This window comes from Podarcis cretensis (assembly GCF_951804945.1).
Source record: "Podarcis cretensis genome assembly, chromosome: 11".
Taxonomy (NCBI): Eukaryota; Metazoa; Chordata; class Lepidosauria; order Squamata; family Lacertidae; genus Podarcis; species Podarcis cretensis.
This window is the reverse complement of record NC_137180.1, coordinates 15,653,244-15,676,047: the sequence shown is the minus strand read 5'-3', so window position 1 is coordinate 15,676,047 and position 22,804 is coordinate 15,653,244. Positions and strand designations below refer to the sequence as shown.

The window sequence follows — 22,804 nt, the reverse complement described above, 5'->3', positions numbered from 1 at the left end:
TGTTTCGAAATGGTGCACACATCATTTTCAAACTCAACCTTAAAACCACTTTTTACCAGGCATGACACACTCAAAAGTCCATTCTTCATTCCTGGAAGAACGAAAACAGGAAGGTTAGTTTGCAAACAATTAACATAAATTGTGCCTTTAAGGTTCATTTCTCGTTTACTATTGTCTGCTATAGTCACAGTTTTTGCAACTGGCAATGTCTTGCAGTTCATCAAGCTGCCACTAGATGTCGCTGGAACTAAACTGTGACTTGCTCCACTGTCAATAATCCACTTCAAGGTTTGTTGGCTCCTTTTAGGACTCTGTTGTGCTGCCATTGCAGATAGTCCCTTATCAGCACCTGCTCCCCCTCTGGATCGTTGATTCTTGTAGTTCTCACTTCGTCTTCCCCTGTAGCTCCGGAAACTGGCCTTGGACTGTTGAAATTCCTGTTGCTTTTCTGGACACTTTGCTATCAAATGAAACCTGCTGCCACATCGAAAACATGACTTGCTGGCCATAGCAGACACTTGTGAGGCTTCCTTACAGCTCTGCCTGCTAGTTCCCCCACGCTCTATGGTGGCTCTAAGGTGAATTCGCCTAAGAGCTTCCCAAATTTCAAATGCAGACCTTAAATTTTCCACATGAGGTAATTGGGAATCGTCTATCGATACCATCAACATGCATCTAGCTTTAGTGTCCATTTTATCATGTTCCCTGTTCTGAGCATGTGCAGCAGCCTGTTGCTCTGCTGTGGCATCTGCTGCAACAGCCACAAACGGCTTTTGCCTCTGGACATAGTCAGCGCACACTTCTTTGGCTTCTAACCAGACTTGAGCCCTCTTAGACCACTGCACGTAATTAGCAGAGTTCAACTTTGTAAAGGGAACCTGGAAATTTTCCACAGCCATTCTTGGGGTCGGCTGCTACTCCCTCTGTGTGCCCTTGCTTCTCTTTCCCCTTGGGATTTGTTTTACTCACTTTTCAGATGCCTCCAGCCTTCTCTGAAGCCTTTTAAACTTTTTTCCCTCCGTCTCTTCACTAGCAACCTACCACCGTCCTCTGTTTTTATTAACAAAACAAAAACACAACGGGAGGTCAAGCTAGCCTTTTGCAGCCTAATGAAGCTGTAAATCTTCACTTACGCAGCTCTCTCAACTTTCTGCAGCCTCTCAGTTCCTTTAAGAGCTGGATTTACTACCAAGCTGGTCTTCTCTCATCCGAAAGCTGCTCTCACTTTCTCTGCACACAATACAGCTGTAGGAACGTAGAAGGATCCATAACCTAAGAGAGTCTGTATACTGGTCCAGTAAACACTTCCGCTGCGCAACCAGCAACAGTTCTCTTTGCAGAGCATTAATTAAGTCCAGTGCAGAGATTCTTGTTGCAGTACAAGCTTCAGAGTCTCAGCAGCAAAGAAATAACGACACAGGGAAGCCTGTCTTTCCAAAGACAGGTTTATTGCAGAAAGATAACAGAAACACCTCCAGAGCTTTCAGACATTTTTGCTTCACGCCCCCCAGGCAGAGAAAACAAACACTCTTTATATACTGAGCAACTTAACAACTTAACGAGCTTGACTACTTAAAGTCACATGACATTGCTAACTTGCCAGCGTCTTAGGTTTCACACCCTAACAAGACTATCATTGGTTCAGTATTTTATAGTTTTTGTATAAATATCTCCTAATAAAACGTTGTTTATGATCAACATAAACAAATGACATTGAGAGAATAACAAAGCTACAGTGAAATTATCTTTCGCTGCCTTGTGCTTCATATTTTATAGTATAATCTCCCTCTGCTGAACAAAAACTGGTCACTATTAGCAGTAGACGGCCGTTGTTCCTAATGGTCACCTCCTAACTATATAGGCATACCTCTTTTTATTGCACAGTGCTTTATTGTGCTTTACAGAAATATATCATTGTGAGGATGTCGGTTCAGCAGCAAGAAGCCCAGCCAGGGAAAGGAGGCCTTCTTACTATACTGCCTCTCTTCCTGAGAATGGAGCTGGCCAGGGCTGAGCCAGGTTTTTCCCCTCCCGCCCCTACAGCCAGGGAGTCTTTGCTTAATAGTGTAAATATAACACTCATATGCACTGAGAAACAAAAATAAAAATAGTGTGACTCCCTTTTTTTGCAATATTTGCTTTATTGCAGTGGTCTGGAACTGAACTTACCATATATCCAAGTTATGTCTATAAACATTTATTTTTAAAAAGCAATAAACAGTTGAAAAGAGAGAATCCTGCCACAATTTTGATTTGTTAACTCTGCAAAGTTAATACCTCTGTGATAATTTGTGCTGCAATTCTGTACACCTGGGGCCAAGCCACTACTTAATACAGTGGGACATGCTTCCGAGTAGACATATTCAGTATTGTGCTATTACTTCTGACACGCAGGACTGCAACATTATTTATTTTACTGAAACAGAAATTATTCACATCCTCCTTATTTTAATGTTTTCTAATCTCAATGGCCTCTGAACTACAGTAGTATTCTTTGTTTAAAAACTTAGAACCAGCTTGTAGTCCCTCTCTGCACAGAACTCTTCTGAATGCTTTTATTTCCGAAACTGAATAAATTAAATTGCAGTCCTGTACGTACTTACCTCAGACTAGACACACATAGGATTGTGCTGTTAGTGTTCTGTTTTTGAGCATGAAACAAAGATAACACGTTGATTTCTGTTCCTATGCCAATATACAGGAAGAATACCTTTGTCTGCAATAATACAAGAAGGTTGTGCAGATGTCTTTTGCACACTGGGTACCTGTATCTTGCACATTAGGAATTTCCTATCATATACATGTAGTAAAACAAAAACTTTTTTACATGTACGCAACAGGTGTTTTTGTTCGTTCATTAAAAAACCCCAAACCCTTGCCCCTAAGAGAATTGCCATTTGTAAAGCAGCCCTCGCTTGAAGGTGTTCCTAGTTGTAAAGCAATACTTATTTATTTTAATACATTTTTAAGTCCCATTCTTCTGTGCCAGATTCATGGCAGCGCACAATGAATGATTGATAAATTTCCCTCCTATGCATTATGACACTCCACCTGGCACACAATCCCATTCTTGTAGAAACTAGCTATCCGATCCACTTTCTGTTCCTTTACATTTCTATTGCCTTAGAAACTAGGGCAGGGGTCAGTAACCTTTTTCAGCCGTGGGCCGGTCCACCGTCCCTCAGACTATGTGTGTTAAGTTGTGGGTGAACATATCAGACGACACAGCGATTCTTCAAACAGCTCTTGTTTATTCACAGGCCAGGACAGAACTGAACTAAAGGGTTCAGTCAGCCTGGTTATATAGAGCTCCAGTACAATGTAACTGTAACAATTTTCTAAAACTACCCAATCACTGAATGTCACTTTCGATTCCTTATTTGCATAACTATCTACAGTATCCCCCTGCTGGCCCAGGGTGAGAACTTCAGTACATAACAATGTGGTAGGCCGGACTATATTTTTTGGGGGGAAATGAACGAATTCCTATGCCCCACAAATAACCCAGAGATGCATTTTACATAAAAGCACACATTCTACTCATGTAAAAACACCAGGCAGGCCCCACAAATAACCCAGAGATGCGTTTTAAATAAAAGGACACTTTCTACTCATGTAAAAACACGCTGATTCCCGGACCTTCCGCGGGCTGGATTGAGAAGGCATTTGGGCCGTATCTGACCCCCGGGCCTTAGGTTGCCTACCCCTGAACTGGGGCATGGATTCAAAGGATTTCTGTGTGAGTGAAGAGGCTCTTCTGCCCACGCAGCCTCCCTTTCTTGCTGCTAGCCATATGCCATATGCCATTCTGTTTTGGCAGTTTCCCCCCAGTCCTCAGGAGCAGAGATTCAGAGGATAGAGAGGGTTTAAGAGGAAAGGGGCTGCTGGGAACATCTAGCTTCATTCACAGAATGAAAATTAGGATCTACGCCAAAATCCCTGAGTGCAATCACAGACAGTAAGAAGACACCCGTACAGAAACCTCAGCACATTTTAAAAAGAAGTATACTGCATTTCCCTTCCTACCATTTTACACTGATTGCATTGTAAGCTCTTCAGAGCATGAGAGGCAATATAAACGCCTCATACCCTTGACCCAGTGCTGTTGAGTCAGAAGTGCCCATTAACTCCTTGTAAGTGATGAACAATGGATCTCTGAGATCTTAAACTAAAATACCAATTCTGTAAATGCTGTTTTTCTTGACTTTATTAAAAGCAAGCTCCTTTCTCATTTTACAAACACATTAACTGGTGTTTTTTAAATAAACAATAAAGGTAGAACATAAAGGAGTGGAAACATAGCTCAGTTGTAGAGGTTTGGTTTTTTAATAAAAAAAATAAAGGTAGAAGATAAAGGAGTGGGAGCATAGCTCAGTTGTAGAGTACATGTTTTTCAGGCAGGAGGCCTGATGTTTATTCCCTGGCACCTCTGGTTAAAAGGATGATGTTCCTGCTCTCTGCTTGAGAAAGGATGCTGTTGGTCGGAGTAGGTGGTATGGGACGAAGATGGACAAATGGTCCAGCTTGATATGAGGCTTTCTGTGTTCCTGTGATTTCTTTTTTATTATACAAAATGTATTAATAAGCTGCTTTCATAAATAATAAAGGACCAGAATTTTTAAAATGTAACATATTTTTGTTTCAGTTTTAATCAGGCACTTATGGTTGTTATTGTTGTTTAACTGTTCAGTCGTGTCCGACTCTTCATGACCCCATGGATCAGAGCACGCCAGGCACTCCTGTCTTCCACTGCCTCCCGCAGTTGGGTCAAACTCATGCTGGTAGCTTCGAGAACACTGTCCAACCATCTCGTCCTCTGTCGTCCCCTTCTCCTTGTGCACTCCATCTTTCCCAACATCAGGGTATTTTCCAGGGAGTCTTCTCTTCTCATGAGGTGACTAAAGTATTGGAGCCTCAGCTTCAGGATCTGTCCTTCCAGTGAACACTCAGGGCTGATTTCCTTCAGAATGGAGAGGCTGGATCTTTTTGCAGTCCATGGGACTCTCAAGAGTCTCCTCCACGACCAGAATTCAAAAGCATCAATTCTTCGGCGATCAACCTTCTTTATGGTCCAGCACTTATTTATGGTATGTTTACAATTTTGTGGCTCAGGAATATATGGGAAAATCCCACCAAATTCTGAGCAGAGAAACTTCCAGATTAGTTATGAGGAAAATATGCCCCTCTTTAATGATGTACAAACTTTCCCTGAAATATCATGTTATGGAACAGCAGATCTGTTGGTTGGGAGAACTCTAGACTTTCAGTTAATAAAAATGAGACTCAAGTTATTGAATAATGACCGAGTCAAATAATAATACATTTCTACAAATATTTTCCATTCTTAATGGTAATTGTATATTATGCATATCAGCATACCAGTTTATATCTCCATGATGTGTTGTTTTATTCCCAAGGTATGAAGAAAATACTTGTGCTACTATCTAGCCAAAGTTAAGTTAAGAGTCATGTTGACTCTAGTGGAAGAGAGTTAAGCATGCTTAACATAAAAGTGTTTATGTTTGACTGGATCATGCCTACACTGTTTTATTTAAACAGTTATATCCTGCTGTCCATCTGCAGGCTGTTCAGTGGTTCAGTTTTAATGGATTTTCCCCATTCATTTCATTATGGTTATAAGGAAAAGCTAGAAGATAATCTGATTTCCATTTAGTACAAGTAAGAATTGTACAAATACAATACGATGATCAGATATAAAGCACATTTGTAACAATCCCCTCTGTTAATGCTTCATTTTCAGTTTTTTCCAGTACCAATCTATTTATATAAATGTGTTTTTGTTAGGATTTCCATACTTTACAGAAATGGCAATGGGCCTGAATTAACTCTGTTGCTTTTTCAGTTTTAAGCAATATGAAAGGGAAGACTCTTAACTGAATACAAGCTTGGCTCTCACATTCTAATCTTTCCCTTTGTTACTATACTACAATACCCTCCCAAAAAATGAACTGATGAAATTCCTTTAGATCAATTCAAGTGATAAGAAATGCAAAGTAGTTGAAGATGAATGAATCGAAACCCAAATAATTGCAGAAACAATCAGCATGGTGGATCTTTATGTCTAACACTAAATAGGCAAGCTGTTTCAGAAATACACCAATTGCATGCATGAGAGTTTTTCTTTTTGCTAATGTGTTAGGCAGGAATATGTATTAAAAAGTAATTCAAGCTCAGGAGTCTGATATGAGCCAGCAACTCAGCTTTCTACACAAAATCCCTAAAGCAATTACCCTCCTGCTCCCAATTATAATATATTTCTAGAGGCAAGAAGCCTGCTGTCAAATTAAGAACTGTGCTTCCCTTTTCTATCTCCATGTTCAAAAAATAATAATACATTTTGCTTTTTGCCTAAAGTGATGCACAAAATTTAAAGATAAGGCCAGATTTAACAAAACACATTATTTCAGAAACAATTTTGATTTCTGTACCACTTCAGTCAAATTAGAAACTATAGAGAGGTTGTGAATGTTCCTTTGATAAAGGCTGTTCTCCAATTGGAGCGCTCGCAGGCCAGTGTTTCCCAGTATTTATACTACATTTTTAAAGAATTGCATGGAAAGAGTCTTTAAACCTCTTTTGTTGACCACCAGCATCATGCTTTAAAAATTTCCGTTTTTAATTTCGGAATAGAGTAGTTGCTTTGGAAGACGATAATCAGGTATCCAAACAACATGACCAGTCCAACGAAGTTGATGTTGAAGAATCGCTGCTTCGACACTGGCATTAGTTTGCCTGTCTTCCCAAGTGATGTGTAAATTGTTTCGGAGACACAGTTGATAGAATCTTTCGAGGAGTTGGAGATGGCGTTTATAAGTGGTCCATGTTTCACAAGCATACAGTAAGGTTGGTAGTAGAATAGCTTTGTAAACAAGCATTTTGGGTTTCCCTGTGAATGTTGCAGTCCTCAGACACTTTGCACTTCAGTCACAGAGCTCAGGTGATGCTGGATTTTGGCATCACTGTTGGCCCTTGTGGGAAGATAACTGGGACCCTTTTCTGGCTGAGGAGCAAGGTAAAAATCCCTCCAATAAACAAACTTCAGTTATTCGTTTATGAATTTTGAAACTGCATTTGAGGGCAAGACATTCACAGTAATCAGAAGTGGGTAGAGACATGGCAGAGCTACAGCTGCATCCAAAGCCTTTCCAACTTTGTTTTGAACCCCCTGCCCAGAAGCCGAGGAAGGGCTGAATGAGGTCAAAGTCCCATTTAGTTCAGCCTTCTGTTCCCACAGTGACCAACCACAAATTAACAATCTCAGAAAATTAGAATATTAAATGAAATCATCAAAACAAGGACTGCAAATAGAGCAATATTGAGTCCATGATATTCTCATGAGTCCACGATATTCTAATTTTCCGAGTTTCACCTGTAGAACAGAATCTGTTCCGGAAGTCCATTCGATTTCTAAAACGCTTTTGGAAACCAAAGCACAGCTTCCGATTGGTTGCAGGAAGTTCCTGCAGGCAATCGGAAACCATGGAAGCCCCGTCGGACATTTGGGTTCCAAAAATAGTTCACAAACTGGAAAAGTCACTTCCGGGCTTGCGGAGTTCGGGAGCCAAAGCGTTCAAGAACTAAGCTGTTCGAAAGCCAAGGTACAACTGTATTCAGAAGTATTCTGCGAACAGTAGATGGGAGAATGAAGGGGTATTGGACTCAACAGATGTCAACATGTTTTGTTTCAGGGTCTGCTGCTAGTAGAAACCACCAGTGGTAGATCTACACCCACTAAGCTTTCCATGGGTGTGCTGAGATCCGCCACAGATCTGCCTTCCCAGCAGCACTTTTCTCTGCTAGCAAAGGAACACTTCCACACCATTCAAATCTCCTCCAGCCAGTGGCTCTGCAAGTTCAGATTGAACTCCCAAGGTGGTATACAATTCAAAGTAATGAATGCGGTAATCAATTAAACAAAATGTATAGAATCTACCAAGGCCCAGCTGCCACATCTTGGGGCACAGAAGGCAATGTTAATTTTAAGAACCTAATGGTGCTCCCATCACAATAATATACCTACCTGGATGGAGAGGATAATACAGCTGTGGTCTCATAATAAAGGCTGGTAATACAGTGGCTGAAATTAAAGAGGAAAAGTGTGCAGAAGTACCATTCAGTGGAAAGTATGTAGAACAAGTTGACAAGTTCACATGGTTTAAAAAGTTCAGCGGAGCTAGCAGGGCAAATGTAAGGTAACTTACAGACTTGAAACAGATACAATACATAGAATATAGTTGGGGAAATAAGCTCGACAGCAGTCACTGCTTTATCTATCATTCAAAATTCAGGACACTAAAGAAACTGGATGGAAGAAAATCTTGTTGAGCAGAGCTCAGCTTGTTGAGGAAGCTCTTGACAGGTCTCCAGAGACTATAGACAAAATGAGGATATCAGTTCAGACCTCGGCTGACATTAAATGATGGAAGGAAGAAGAGTAGGTCACAGTGGTGAAAAGAATACCTCAGCAAGATTGCATAAGTTTTTCTTGGACAAAGGAACAAAATTTTGTCAGGGTTGCTTCTCACAAGACAGATAAGGGATAACACATGTCCTGTGTGGACACCATCACATATGAAAGCGGGGGAGGGGGGAGAGATGTACCTTCACGGCATAATGTACATGTACTTTGCTATACAAAAAATATACTTGTAGGAGACTTACGTATGTTTGAAGCAGCCTTCAGTATGTTATCCACTAAATGTCAGACCAGACACCATGAAACTAAACTGGTTTAAACTGAATGGCTACAATTTAATTGACTTGTAGAAAAGACTGATTAAAAAAGAAACTAAACTCTAAGAGGAAGGAAGGCTGGATAAAAATATTTTGCTGCAAAAAATATTTAGTACATGTATTCAATGGACAAATAGAGAGAGATCAATTGAGATGAATGATGCAAGCAAGCCTTTTCTCAAGAACATACATATCCATATGTGTGCTGCTATATCAGCATTTGCAGAGGAACAAGTCTGTTTGGTCAAATAGGTACTCATGTTATTGAATTAATGCTGGGCAATGTCTGCAGTCGCTTCTACCACCCACATTGACCTGGAAATAGGGTGCTCAATAAGAGATAGGTATTCCCATATTAAACACTTCTAGAACTGCTCTTTCTTGGCCTTTTCTGGGCTGGTTGACTATCTGTCCTAAATATTGTAGAGGCTCATTTGCTCCCAGTTCAACTGCTGTCAAAATAAAAAACATGAATCCTGATGGAACAGACAAAGGATTCATCTTGTTCAACATCCTGTATCCCACATTTATTTCTGTTTTGTGGAAAGCTGTGCCCAGAGAACATGGGAGGTGCCAATCTTGTGTGATGTATGAGACATTGGTTATTAGCTCCAGGTAAGTTGATCCTGAGTTAAAGATCCCTTGTGAAAATAGCACTGCATAAGTGCTAACCTGGGCTGGTTAGCATGGATTGGATTATACTTCATATTGCCACAGCCCTAGACTGCCTCTGCAGTATATTATGTTTAACCAAGCCCTTCTTGAGTTATTCCAGACTTGTATTGCACTGACACAATACATTGCATCCAATCCAAAATTTTAGCATCATAGCTAGAAAAGTTGGGGGGGGGGGAAGCAACAAAATACATTACACTATATTTGCAATTAGGAATTGCAATAGATGTACAATAAAACTGTAACATGCTGGTCATTACTATGCCATCCTGAATGCTAAATTACTACAGTAGTCTTTAAAAGTAACACATGGCAAATTAAGACTGATTAAATCAAATGAGCTAAATAGGATTGACACTATCATATTTTAATTAAGGAACTGGAATTGATTCAAGTTGGTTAATGACTAGCTCATACAGCTGACCACTTCAGGAGCTTCTGTCATAACAGCATTAAATTATTGGCTGCAGTCATGAACTCAATCAGCATTAGGATAAGCCTTGTTGAGTAATTAAGCTGGCCACTGAAAAAAATTGATGTATTTCTGACTCTCCGTGTCCCTATTTTCCAGGGATAGTCCAATTTACAGAAGCCACCCCAGTTTCTGATTTGACCTCAGAATGTCCCGCTTTTCCTTAGGACATCCCTATTTTCATCGGAGAAATGTTGAAGAGCATGGAATTATGTGGCCCACAAGCCAGGGAGCTAAGTGACTAGACAACCTTTAGAAGACATCTGAACTGTATAGGGAAGTTTTAATGTTTAATGTTTTATTATGTTTTATGTATGTTGGAAGCCACCCAGAGTAGCTGGGGCAACCCAGTCAGATGGGCAGGGTAATAATAATAATAATAATAATAATAATAATAATAATAATAATAGAATCTGGACAGTGGTTTTCAACCAGTGTGCTGTGGGCCCTGGGGTGCCTTGAATTTTGGTCACGCCTCTGCCCTTCTTTCCTTCCCTCCCTCCTTTAAAGGCTCTCCCCAAAGGCTTCCACAGCTGTTTATTACAGCAGCCCTGGCTACAAGCTCCCCAGGCGAATGGTGCCTCGGGGGCTGGTCAGGGGGTGCTTCCCAGGCCCCTGTGGGGCAGTGCGAGACAGCACCTCTCTTTGGGGCAGGAAGGGCAGCTCAGAGACCAGGGGTGCTGGCAGCGGCTGCCTAGAGGACTCCCAAGGAGAGGAAGCTGAGGGAACCCTCCCCAAGGGAGGGTGTTTGGAAAAGGGCGAGAGGCTACCTGCTCTGTAGGCAAGGGGTAGCATAACTGCCCCACAGGGGTGCCACAGAAAGAATGCAGTTGGTCAAGGGCAGGGCTGGATTTAGGTTTGATGAGGCCCTAAGCTACTGAAGGTAATGGGGCCCTTTATACAGGGCGAGTCCTTTAAAAGAGGCCCTGTGGAACATGTGTACTCTGTATCCACAAGTTCACCCTGTATATCCAGCTGCCCTTTGTCACCCTGTATATCCAGCTGTCCTTTGTCAACAACAAATTGTCCCTGTTCTTTGTGTTGAATATATGCTATATGATAATTTATGGACCTAATAGGTATCTCTGCGGGACGCAGGTGGCGCTGTGGGTTAAAGCCTCAGCGCCTAGGACTTGCCGATTGAAAGGTCGGCGGTTCGAATCCCTGCGGCGGGGTGCGCTCCCGCTGCTCGGTCCCAGCGCCTGCCAACCTAGCAGTTCGAAAGCACCTCCGGGTGCAAGTAGATAAATAGGGACCGCTTACCAGCGGGAAGGTAAACGGCGTTTCCGTGTGCGGCTCTGGCTCGCCAGAGCAGCGATGTCACGCTGGCCACGTGACCCGGAAGTGTCTGCGGACAGCGCTGGCCCCTGGCCTCTTAAGTGAGATGGGCGCACAACCCCAGAGTCTGTCAAGACTGGCCCGTACGGGCAGGGGTACCTTTACCTTTAATAGGTATCTAAACCCATTTGCACATGCAGAATGTAGGCACCCTATATACAGAAATGAGCAAACCAGGGATATTTTAGGGAGCAGGCAGGGCCCATTACTTCCATCGTAGGAACCTACACAACACAAAACACTGTTGCTGTATGTAGGTTTTATTTTATTTGTTTTTTATCTTATATTTTGGAAATGTACATAAAGTTGTTTTCTTTCCTTTAATTTTTTTTTTTTTTTTTTGGAGCCCCCAAGAGAGTGGGGCCCTAAGCTATAGCTTGTTTAGCTTATAAGTAAATCCGGCACTGGCAGGTGAGCCACGGACCCCAAAAGTCAAAAACCTCTGGAATAGGGCGTTCCTATTTTCATCAGGGAAATGTTGAGAACACTTGACTGGCCAAAACCCCAAAGTGGCACAGCCTCTCTTTGGCGCGGGTGGTGCTGGCATCTGCTTGTGGTGGTACAATTATTCGCCAGCAGATGGAAACCACAAGAGCAGAGGAAACGAGGGAAGGGGCATTTCCACCCCATCCCGAATTTCCCCTCAGACTGCCAGGCGGCTGAGGCAGCAGCAGCAGCAGCCGCAGCCGCCAGAGCTCTAAGCGCCGTCACTGGCCACCTCATATTCCCCCCCCTCCACAGCGCAAGCCCGTATCCTTCCGCGCCAGCCAGCACAACGCGCGTGGATTGCGTGGGGGGCGAAGGAGACGACGGCGAGGCGATAACGGGGACGCGGCCTGAGGGCGGGCGCGGAAGGCTCGAGGGGAAGCGAAGCGCGGCGGCCACCTGCGCGCTCCGCCCCGGCCGGCCGGCCGGGCGAGCCAAGGCAGGGCTGGCTCCCATGGTGAGGAGGAGGAGGAGCAGGAGCCGCGATTGGGAGCCGCCGGCGCGCCCCGTCTGGCCGGGAGGCGGCACCGGCAGCAGCAGCAGCAGCAGGAGGAGGAGCAGCGGAGGCGCGGAACTGGAGCGGCTGCCCGCGAACATGGCGGCGGCGGCGGCGGAGCAGCAGCAGCAGCAGCCGCCCTTGGTGCAAGGCTCCGCCGCCGGCTCGTCTCCCGGCTCGGTGCCGGTGCTGTTCTGCTTCTCGGTGTTCGCCAGGCCTTCGACGGTGCCGCACGGCTCGGGCTACGAGGTGCTGATCCAGAAGTTCCTGAGCCTCTACGGCGACCAGCTGGACATGCACCGCAAGTTCGTGGTGCAGCTCTTCTCCGACGAGTGGAGCCAGTACATCGACCTGCCCAAGGGCTTCCTGGTGGGCGAGCGCTGCAAAGTGCGCCTGGTGCCGCTGCAGATACAGGTGGGCGCTGGGGGGAGAGCCGGCAGGGGGGCGAGCCTTGCGCACCCACACCCGTTCCTTGGCGCTGTGGGTTGGGCGCCTTGTGGGTCTCCCCAGCTCACTTTCCCCGTCCCGGAAAGGGGGAGATCCCTGCGCCCCCATCATCCTCTCTTGTTGGCAGGAGGAGGTGAACTCTCCCGGCTGGCAGCTTGCTGGTTCCCTGCCGCCCAAACACGCGGGACAAACTCCAGGTCTGCCTCCTGCCCAGAGAGAAAAGCATAAATCTCTCTCTCTCTCTCTCTCTCTCTCTCTCTCTCTCTCTCATTCCTTTTCTCTTATACAAACAGCTGCCAGGTGCAGGTCTGAAGAGGGTAGTGACATGGGCGTAGCAGAGGGGGGCAGCTGCCCCCCCATCAAAACAATAGAAATACTCAGTGCTTTTTCCCTTTAAAAATGTTTAGGAGTACTCTCATTTCCTGTTGATATTGAAATACTGCCCCTCGTTGAGGCCGATCTTAGATTCACAAAATGTTTAGGGGTATGCGTACCCCCCCCCCCAGAAAAAAGCACTGGAAATAACTAACTGACCCGTCGCATAGGTCCCGTCCCCCCACAGAACAGAAATCCTGGCTATGCCCATTTGTAGTGATCCTTGCCACCAACCTTGGAGGGTAGGCCAATGCCACTATGGCGCTTGCAGACCCTAAAAGTGTCCCCATTTTCCAGGGACGGTCCCGGATTTACAGAAGCCATCCTGGTTTCTGGTTTTATCCCGGAAGGTCTCGCTTTTCCTTAGGACGTCCCTATTTTCATTGGCGGGTATGGTAGGATATCCCTATTTTCATTAGAGAAATGTTGGAGGGTATGAAGTTATGTGACCCCTCCACGCCAAGGAGATAAGTAACTAGACAACCTTTAGAAGACATCTGAAGGCAGCCTTGTATAGGGAAGTTTTTAAAATGTTTAATGTTTGTTTATACATTAGTTGGAAGCTGCCCAGAGTGGCTGGGGCAACCCAGTCAGATGGGCAGGTATAAATATATTAATTACTATTATCATCAACATCATGGAATAGGACTTCCCTATTTTCATCAGAGAAATGTTGGTATGTGCTTGGGTAGCACAGGCAAAAAAGAGAGGAGGGCTTTCCTCCTAGAGCCATGTAAGGTGTTTGTGGCTCAGGTGAGATGTGAAGGGGGGGCTCTATTGCACAGCCCATCAGGTAATCTAGTCCAAAGCATTTTTAATTTTAAGACCATGCCATCCAGTGATTTCAGTGCGGCTTGCTTCCATCTCCTCATTTAAATTACTGGCCAGAGTAGCAAGAAATCCCCTGAAGATGGGAGGAGAAATCGGATTCTTCCCACCTCCAGAAGGCAGGAGAATAATGTTGGCAGGTGGAGCATGACTTTCCTGACACGTCTCAACTTCAGCTTACTCAATTTTGATGAGGGTAAGGGCTTCTCATCTAACCCCAACTGAGAATTGGGAGTGCCTTTCACCTCACCCATCTGATAATCCAGGGACAAAGTGCCCTCCTGCCCCAGAAAGCCAGAAATGGACTCAAAGGCAATACGAAGGAGAGCCTTCTTTTGGACTGATGTTATCCTGAAGCTGGCAAGGAAAGTATTCTCAGTCCAAGATTAAAGTAAGAGTTTGCAGATTTAGGAAAGGGCATTTGGTAATGCATTCAATTTGAACTAGGTATGTGAGACTAGTCATATAAAAAATCTACGCAAAGCATCCACTTGGAAACATAGCTGAGTGCAGAATACATCTCCAGAAAGCAAGTGTGTAAGGGCATGTAACCTCAGGAGAATGCAGGGAACTTTCATCCACCGCCACAGCATACAAGTACAAACTGTACATTCAGTAATGCCTCTTTGTCAGTTAGGGAACGTGTTTTGAGGAACAATAACAGCCTGATCTTGTGCAGAGTCAGACACCGTATTTAAAAAACAGACTAGTTTAAACATATTGCTTCGGATCACTTGCACTTAACTATTCCACAAATTTGGTCAAAATAGAGGTGCAAGCGCTCATTTCCTCTACTTGTCCCTACCCAATTTTGATCAGTATTTAGGCATTCTCATCCTGTCACAGCTGCAAGCTTTAAGTCCCAGTAACAATCAATAGTGTGTTGCTGCTCATGAAAGGGAGGCTGAATTGAAAGATGCCGAACAGACTGAGTGTAGGAGACCATGCTAAACATTTGTTTTGGTTTGCTGTCCTTACCTTGATAGCACACATTAGCCCTGTTCAGACATTAAAACCATAGTTTGAAGCAAGTTCTGAGTGCTCCGGCTGCTGCTCTGTCTGACTTGTCCTTTGAACTGAGGCTTGTAGTTTGTTTTTCTTCAGACAAACCACAAGGTTTGTTCTGGGCCTGTTGCTTATGGGTTGTTTGCCACAAACTGGTGTTTTGACATCGCAAAAAGTCAGGCTGGCTTGCTTTGTCTACAGTGTGATAGGAACAGGGGGAAGCACTGCCAGGGAACCTTTGAGCTGCAGGCACCAGCTTGCTTCTCATTTATGTCAAACCATGTTGTTGTTGTTGTTGTTTAGTCGTGTCCAACTCTTCGTGACCCCATGGACCAGAGCACGCCAGGCACTTCCATCTTCCACTGCCTCCTGCAGTTTGGTCAAACTCATGCTGGTAGCTTCGAGAACACTATCCAGCCATCTTGTCCTCTGTCGTCCCCTTCTCCTTGTGCCCTCCATCTTTCCCAACATCAGGGTCTTTTCCAGAGAGTCTTCTCTTCTCATGAGGTGGCCAAAGTATTGGAGCCTCAGCTTCAGGATCTGTCCTTCCAGTGAGCACTCAGGGCTGATTTCCTTCAGAATGGATAGGTTTGATCTTCTTGTATTCCATGGGACTTTCAAGAGTCTCCTCCAGCATCATAATTCAAAAGCATCAATTATTTGGCGATTAGCCTTCTTTATGGTCCAGCTCTCACTTCCATACATCACTACTGGGAAAATCATAGCTTTTACTATACACACCTTTGTTGGCAAGGTGATGTCTCTACTTTTTAAGATGCTGTCTTATGTCTATGTCAAACCATAGTTTCTTCTAAAGTTTAGTTAAATGTGATGTACGAACTGTGCCAGTGTGCACAAAAAGGGTTCTTGGAAGGATGTTACAAAGTTAAGCCACACTGCATTTAATGATGGTGAGTCAGCTCCAGCTTAAACTTTCATCTTTTAAGCAACTTTACGTGTTCTTATCACGGACATAAAATAATTCCCAAGTAGTTACTCACACTGTTGAAAAATTACGAGTGCAGTCCAGAGAGCCACTTCCACTAACATAAGGGAGGTGAGTTTTGATTTCTTCTAGCTGCAGCCCCTGGGAAGGTGCAAGGGACTGCAGTGAGATGGAATAGCTGGGAAAGCCCCATTTCATGAGCAGAATATTGCTCACAGCTTCCTGGATTCCATCCTATGTTTTAGAAACAAAAGAAGCTGTCTTTACACCGACTCGGACAATTGGTTTACCTGGTTGGGTATTGACTAGCTGTAGATCTCTAGGGTTTGAGACAGGAGTCTTTCCAGAAACTGCTGAAGGTTGACCTTCCACACGCAAAATGTGAGTTCTACTACCGAGCTGCAACCCTTCTCCTTAAATAGACATATACTGGAAAGTGTGAGTTGCAGAATTATGCATAGGGGTTAACATGGTTGTATTAGTAAAGGTCATCAGGGGTTCTTCCCGTATTCAGAGTGACATTAGTAAGGATAAAGACTGACAGTGCTTTAAAGGATGGTGAAGATGGTTTTAGAGTGCTATCTCCGCCCTCCTTCAGTTCTATGTCCTGTGCTAGCTTCGGGGAAATGAAAAACTTGTTTTGTAGATTTCCGGAGAGAAGCCTTCTGCATCGAGTGCCAGTTTTTTGCATTTAAACTTTTTGTGATTTTTTTTTTGGGGGGTGGGGCTTTCATTATGGTGAAGGGTGTGTGTGTCTGTGTCTCTTGTGTGCTACTTCAAAAGAGCAACTTTAAGAAAGGGTTCAGTCTGCCTGGGGCAAAAGTGGTGGGTTGACACAGCTCCTTAGAATGGGGAACAATTTTCCAGTGCTAGTAGTCTGATTGTAAATAGTGAAGTTGGGATCACATAATAGGGGAAGAACCTAGTGTGATTCACTTTAGAATGCTGTTTTTTACTTATTTGTTTTTTAAATTAAGCTTTTAATTTATCAAGTATTTGCAATACGTCATGTTCGGTGTTGCTGTATTTACAAATCTCTGTCGATGCCTGTTACCTTTATCTTGAAATGTGTTTGGATTGCACATGTCTTCAGGTGCTGGAAGACTGCATGCCAGAGCTATTGCAGCAGATAATGACTGGGATCCAAAGAATTGTGTAACCAGTTCAACACACTTGAAGGAGCTTTTGATTTTTCTTTTTCCTCTTGCTGTTACATCTTGGTTTTGAAACGGAGGATTTGTGAGTTGACTATATGACATGGGCGCATGCTGTTCAAAGAAAAAAAAGTCCAATATCCTGCTGGACACACCTAGCCCTTTGGGCTCACCTAAAGTGGGTATTTGGCTTCTAGCCAATGTAAAATACTTCCCCTCAAATAGGACTTGTTTGACCGTGATTTCTGATTTTTCCTTTATTTCAGTTAACTACATTGGGCAATCTCACACCTTCAAGCACTGTGTTTTTCTGTTGTGATATGCAAGAGAGATTTAGACCTGCTATCAAGTATTTTGGAGATATCATCAGCGTAGGCCAACGATTAGTAAGTTTACTTGGTTTCTTAGTATAACATACCTGGTTTCTAATGTTATCAGCTGCTGCTGCTGCTGTATAGTTTTTATTGTTATGGACTACTTTATTGCTTAAATAAAAGTTTAATTCTTGTGTGGGCTTTTTCCATTTGCAGCTTCAAGGTGCACGAATTTTAGGAATCCCAGTTATTGTAACGGAACAGTATCCTAAAGGTCTTGGAAGCACAGTGCAAGAAATAGATTTAACTGCAGCTAAACTTGTCTTACCAAAAACAAAGTTTTCTATGGTATTGCCTGAAGTTGAGTCTGCAATAGCAGAGATCCCTGGAGTTCGCAGTGTTGTTTTATTTGGGGTAGAAGTAAGTACTGCATTCATAACTTGCCTATAGACTTTTTGCAGAAGTATTATTATTTAGATAAAAGTGACGTTTTCGTATTTATTAGTGTCAAGGCAATAATCCTATAAAATATTTATATACATAGAGACGAACAGCTGTATGAAAACCAGTAAGTTATTCCATAATAGAACAAATAGGTTACATGCTATCTGTAAATACAGCTTGCTGAACTTATATACACTTATATTCGGAACATTTTGTCTAACTGTGTGGAAAACAAATACACAAGCAGCTAGCTTGTCCTGAAGTCGTTGATATTCTGTCTATGTGATGGTTGATGAAGTTAATTTTTGTTTTTCTCCAAGACTCATGTCTGCATCCAACAGACAGCTCTGGAATTGGTAGGCAGAGGTCTCGAAGTTCATATTGTGGCCGATGCAACATCTTCAAGAAGTATGATGGACAGAATGTTTGCCCTAGAGGTAACTACTTTGAGATGTGTATTAGATTGATCTCTTTAATTGTTACAAGACGGGCATAACCCGTCAAAAAGACGGGCATAACCTATCAAAAAGACTTTAGGATTCATACTACATGGAAGAGAAGTGGGAACCATATTGTAACCAAAAATGGTAGAAAATCCGATAAGATCCATATGTCTTGCTTATTTTGTCCAAGTCATGCAGTTTGGGGATATCTAGGAGTTGCCCTCTTTATCTGAATTCATAAAACATGTAAAGCCTCTTTTATTTATCTAAGCTTTTGGCTGATCGTTTTGTACACTACTGTTTTTAACTACTAAGCTTTAATATTAAGACCGGACCAACAATGGAGAAAATAAGAAATTGTTTTTGGAAGTTTGTGAGGGGAAGTCGGTCAGTATGCCAATCAAGAATGGTTTTTGATTTAGGGAATTCTACCATAGCAGGATGGTTGGGTTATAATAGATGTGTTTTTCCAGACTTTCTGTCTCGACTGCCGATCTAATAGTGTTACTATAAAAATTCCTTTCTGTACCACAACTGACTTATCCTCTGATTTTATCTAGCATTAAAATAATCAACCCTCTCTGATTCTTCATTGTATCATCCCTAGAGTACAATCCTATGCACAGTTAACAAGAAGTAATTCTGCTGTTTTCAGTGGGTTACTCAGTGGGACTGATGTCATAAAGTATTAATAAATACTTCTATGATTTTTTGTTTGGGTACAAAACATTCAACTGCTGTAATAAAAATCATTGGAACTAAATGTTATTAAGACATGTTGTTTAACCATCTTACTATTAGAACTGAGCTGTCCAGCTATACAAAAAACAAAAGGCCAGACTTTCCCACCCTAACTTTTCTTTCAATGAGGAAGTTGTTGTTTCTCCATCATAAGCATTGCTCTCCTGACCACATGACTAAGTTATGTCCATTAATTTTAAATAAGTCTACACTAAGTAATACTTATTTCTTATCCTCCTGCTTGCAGAGAGCAATTTTCATATGTGATGGCAAATGTTTCTGCCTAATTCTCAGTGCAAAGCGATTTGCCCTCAACTTTTCTAATACATACTGGACAACAGTCATGTTCTTATAGGGGATTTAGGACGATTTCTTATGGCCTTGTAAACCGGGCATATTCAAAGAAGATAATTCCCAACTTTGACTTTGTGTCATTATTTGTTTTAAATGTCACCTGGACCAAACATTTTTGAAGTTTGCATTTGCAAGTTTCTTTGTTCTTTTAATTACTGCCTCATTTTCTGAATGAAAGCATTATTTACTGCTTCCTCATTTTTGCTTGTTCCTTGTGTGTGTTTTTGTGTTGATATTTGGAATGTTTAAGAGTTAGGAGTATCCAGGTATCACATCTGATTGAGCCATGAAAGATTATGCTGTAATAATAAATAACGTTAGTTTTTAAGATACCACAAGGCTTTCTTTTGCTGTTCCAGAGTAGCATAGCATCTCTCTAGAAACTAGGCATTTTTTGTATAATTTCTCACCCACTTCTTTACCACAAATACAGCCATTTGACAAACCTATCAAATCTTATTTTTCATTGGCAAAGGTGTGCATCTGATCCCAGTGTTTCCATCGAGAATTCTTTAATATATTATGCATATTTTTCTCCCACCAGCAGCTAAAATATCTTGATTGTCTAATAAGCATTACAGGACAAAAATAAATTGATATCAGGGAAATAGGTATTCCTCTAATAAGGATCTGTCAAATTTAATATGTTACATGGAATATGACCTCCTGCTGTTAAATCCTGTTTAATTTCACCAAGGACATAGGTAATTTTGTATTACCAGTGCCCTTTTGCTAGAAAAAGAGGTGCCAGAACTCGTCAGGAATGCCTCCCTTGTTATCTTATAATGGCAATGGCGCCCACCTGAGAAGTGCCGGAACTGAGTTCTGGCAGGAAAAAAAAGCCCTGTGTATTACTATTCCATATAAATGATTTAAAGTCCTAGCCATTTGGATTTTTAATCCAGCCTACCTACATTGCAGGGACGCAGGTGGCGCTGTGGGTTAAAGCCTCAGCGCCTAGGGCTTGCCGATCGAAAGGTCGGCGGTTCGAATCCCTGCGGCGGGGTGCGCTCCCGCTGCTCGGTCCCAGCGCCTGCCAACCTAGCAGTTCGAAAGCACCTCCGGGTGCAAGTAGATAAATAGGGACCGCTTACCAGCGGGAAGGTAAACGGCGTTTCCGTGTGCGGCTCTGGCTCTGGCTCTGGCTCTGGCCAGAGCAGCGATGTCACGCTGGCCACGTGACCCGGAAGTGTCTCCGGACAGCGCTGGCCCCTGGCCTCTTAAATGAGATGGGCACACAACCCCAGAGTCTGTCATGACTGGCCCGTACGGGCAGGGGTACCTTTACCTTTACCTTTTACCTACATTGCAGTGAAAGAGAACAGAAGTTTCCCCCTGCAAATGGTAATGGATGTTTCTCGTGTTTTAAAATAACGAACCATACTATATTGTGCTGAGAAATTGTATTATTATTATAGTTTTTATTAAGTTTTCAGTTTTACATCTCAGAAAAAGCGTCTTGCATAGTACCATACTTTTGATGACTTCCCTCCTTTCCCTTCCATGGTTCCATTTACTTTTATCCACCATTCCTGCATATTTTGCCATAACCGTTTTATTCTCCCATCTTACATTGCTCAAGTATTTGTTACACTGTTGAATTTACCTTAATGCTGCCAGTGTTTCCAGCTGTGCGCAATGGTTTTCCATATACTCGGCAAAAAATTCCCCACTCCTCCCACTCTTTAAATATACGTTCTTCTTGCTCTCTTCTTCTGTGCGCTAGGCCAGCTAGTTCTGCATAGTCTATCATCTTAAGTTGCCAGTCCTCCTTACCTGGGACCTCCCTCACCTGTGATGAGAAATTGCAGAGGCAGTGGTATTGTGGTTGAAAAGTTTCTCACTAGGTACGCAGCATATACTCACCCCAGCTGTCGTCTTTTGCTTTTTTTTTTCAGCGTCTAGCTCGCACCGGGATTATCGTTACCACTAGTGAAGCTATATTGCTTCAGCTAATAGCCGACAAAGACCACCCCAAATTCAAAGAAATCCAGAACCTCATTAAGGCAAGTGCTCCAGAGTCTGGGCTCCTCTCCAAAGTGTAAAAGACGACGTTCTTGAAAGACCATTGGTAACGGAGAGTCAAAGATGTAAACTTTCTCACTCGCGTACACACACACACACTCACATCACCTGCAAATCGATGTAATTGTGCTTGCCTTAGCAGAATTTGTTTGGTTACGCTGTTCAGGTGCGAGTGTATTCTGTTAGTCACAGTCATCCCAAGGCTCTGGGTACCATAGGATCATTTTTGTTGTCAAACAAACTTTTAAAACAGAGGTGCCTGTTTGTCTCTACTGTACCCACTGATTGTAACACAGTTCAGAAAAGTGCATATTTTTGTGAAACCTCGATTGTGCAAATGTACTTTGGAATTGTTTTACTTTTTGTACTAATAATACAGTGACATAGATAAATGTGATACATAACGTTTTGCCATTCTACAAATAGAATCATATTTTAAATAAAATGAGATAGATATATATATTCTTTGGGTGGGGGGGAATGGTGCTTTATAGTCAGAAGAACAAGCTAAGGGAACAGGCAATATAGATGTAGGACTTTAGAAGGTAACTTAGCAAAGCTGATTCTTGATTATCCAAGACTTTATTACTAAATGGTGTTACAAAGTCCTTTCTAACTGGAAAAAAAAGTCTGCGGGTTGATGTTCACTTTAAAATAAAGAGCAATTCTGTCAGCTTGTTAATGGGAGTAAGTGAGTGACAGATGACACTGAAGTGAGTGACGTTAATTCACTTGTAGACAGTTCAAAGTAAGATGCTCAAACTCTTCATTTCCAAGTACTAAAATAACTTTTTTTTCTGGATGCGTTGGGGGATTTATTTTTAATCCCTGTATGCCTAGATTTAATGAACTCCATCTGGCTTCTGCATTAGTTCAAGCAAGCTTTGGGGTGGGGGGAATCAGCTTCTTCAGTTTTATGCAGTATTCTGCAATATGGATGCTAAATAGGCTTTAAAAGGAGTCTGGTGTAATAGTATATTTTGAAAAAGACATCTATAATTTTATAGCTGGAAGTAAATTTGAATAACAGTGCCCTTAATACAGGCCAATTAATTCATGTTAGAACCGAGTTCAAATTGTTCTAGGATTTGTATCAAGTATGTTTGTGGCTTTATAGGAATATATTTTGCAATATGACAGTACTAATACTGATGTGTTTTTTTTAAAAAAACAAAAACCATGTATTGATGGAAAATTATTAAATTTCCCACAAACATTGACTCTTAAAATGATCGTGGTATGTTCAAATAAATGCAGATGTTTACTGTGTCTTGTTGTGATATAAAACTTCAGTCTTCATTCTACACTTCCTTTAATTGTGTTTTCAAAAGTCTCGTTCTATCTGTGGAGGGAAGCATGTGGATGAAAGCAATTTGTTTTTCATTTTCTGCAAAACAAAACAAAGCGAAAACAACTTGTCACAGTTTAGAACAGGCACAAGATGTGACTGGAGACAAAAGACGAAAGAGTTGAAGAAATCACTGCCCCACATTAGTGACCTACTTTT

The 22,804-nt window shown here is 42.5% G+C and overlaps 1 protein-coding gene and 2 long non-coding RNA genes across 3 annotated transcripts; 2 read left to right on the top strand and 1 right to left on the bottom strand.

The window, feature by feature from the left end:
- Positions 1-1,248: 1,248 nt before the first annotated feature.
- LOC307226851 lies at positions 1,249-4,629 on the top strand. Its single transcript, XR_013843585.1, has 2 exons — positions 1,249-2,112; positions 3,201-4,629. It is a non-coding gene; the product is annotated as an uncharacterized lncRNA (long non-coding RNA).
- Positions 4,630-12,053: 7,424 nt separating this feature from the next.
- Positions 12,054-22,566, top strand: ISOC1 (isochorismatase domain containing 1). Its single transcript, XM_079995766.1, has 5 exons — positions 12,054-12,635; positions 17,243-17,362; positions 17,507-17,710; positions 18,055-18,171; positions 21,171-22,566. Exons 1-5 carry the CDS (start codon positions 12,180-12,182, stop codon positions 21,315-21,317), a joined length of 1,044 nt encoding a protein of 347 aa, XP_079851892.1. The 5' UTR covers positions 12,054-12,179; the 3' UTR covers positions 21,318-22,566.
- On the bottom strand, positions 18,847-21,162 carry LOC307226914. Its single transcript, XR_013843691.1, has 2 exons — positions 20,574-21,162; positions 18,847-20,182 (listed from the first exon to the last, which is right to left on the bottom strand). It is a non-coding gene; the product is annotated as an uncharacterized lncRNA (long non-coding RNA).
- Positions 22,567-22,804: the final 238 nt, after the last annotated feature.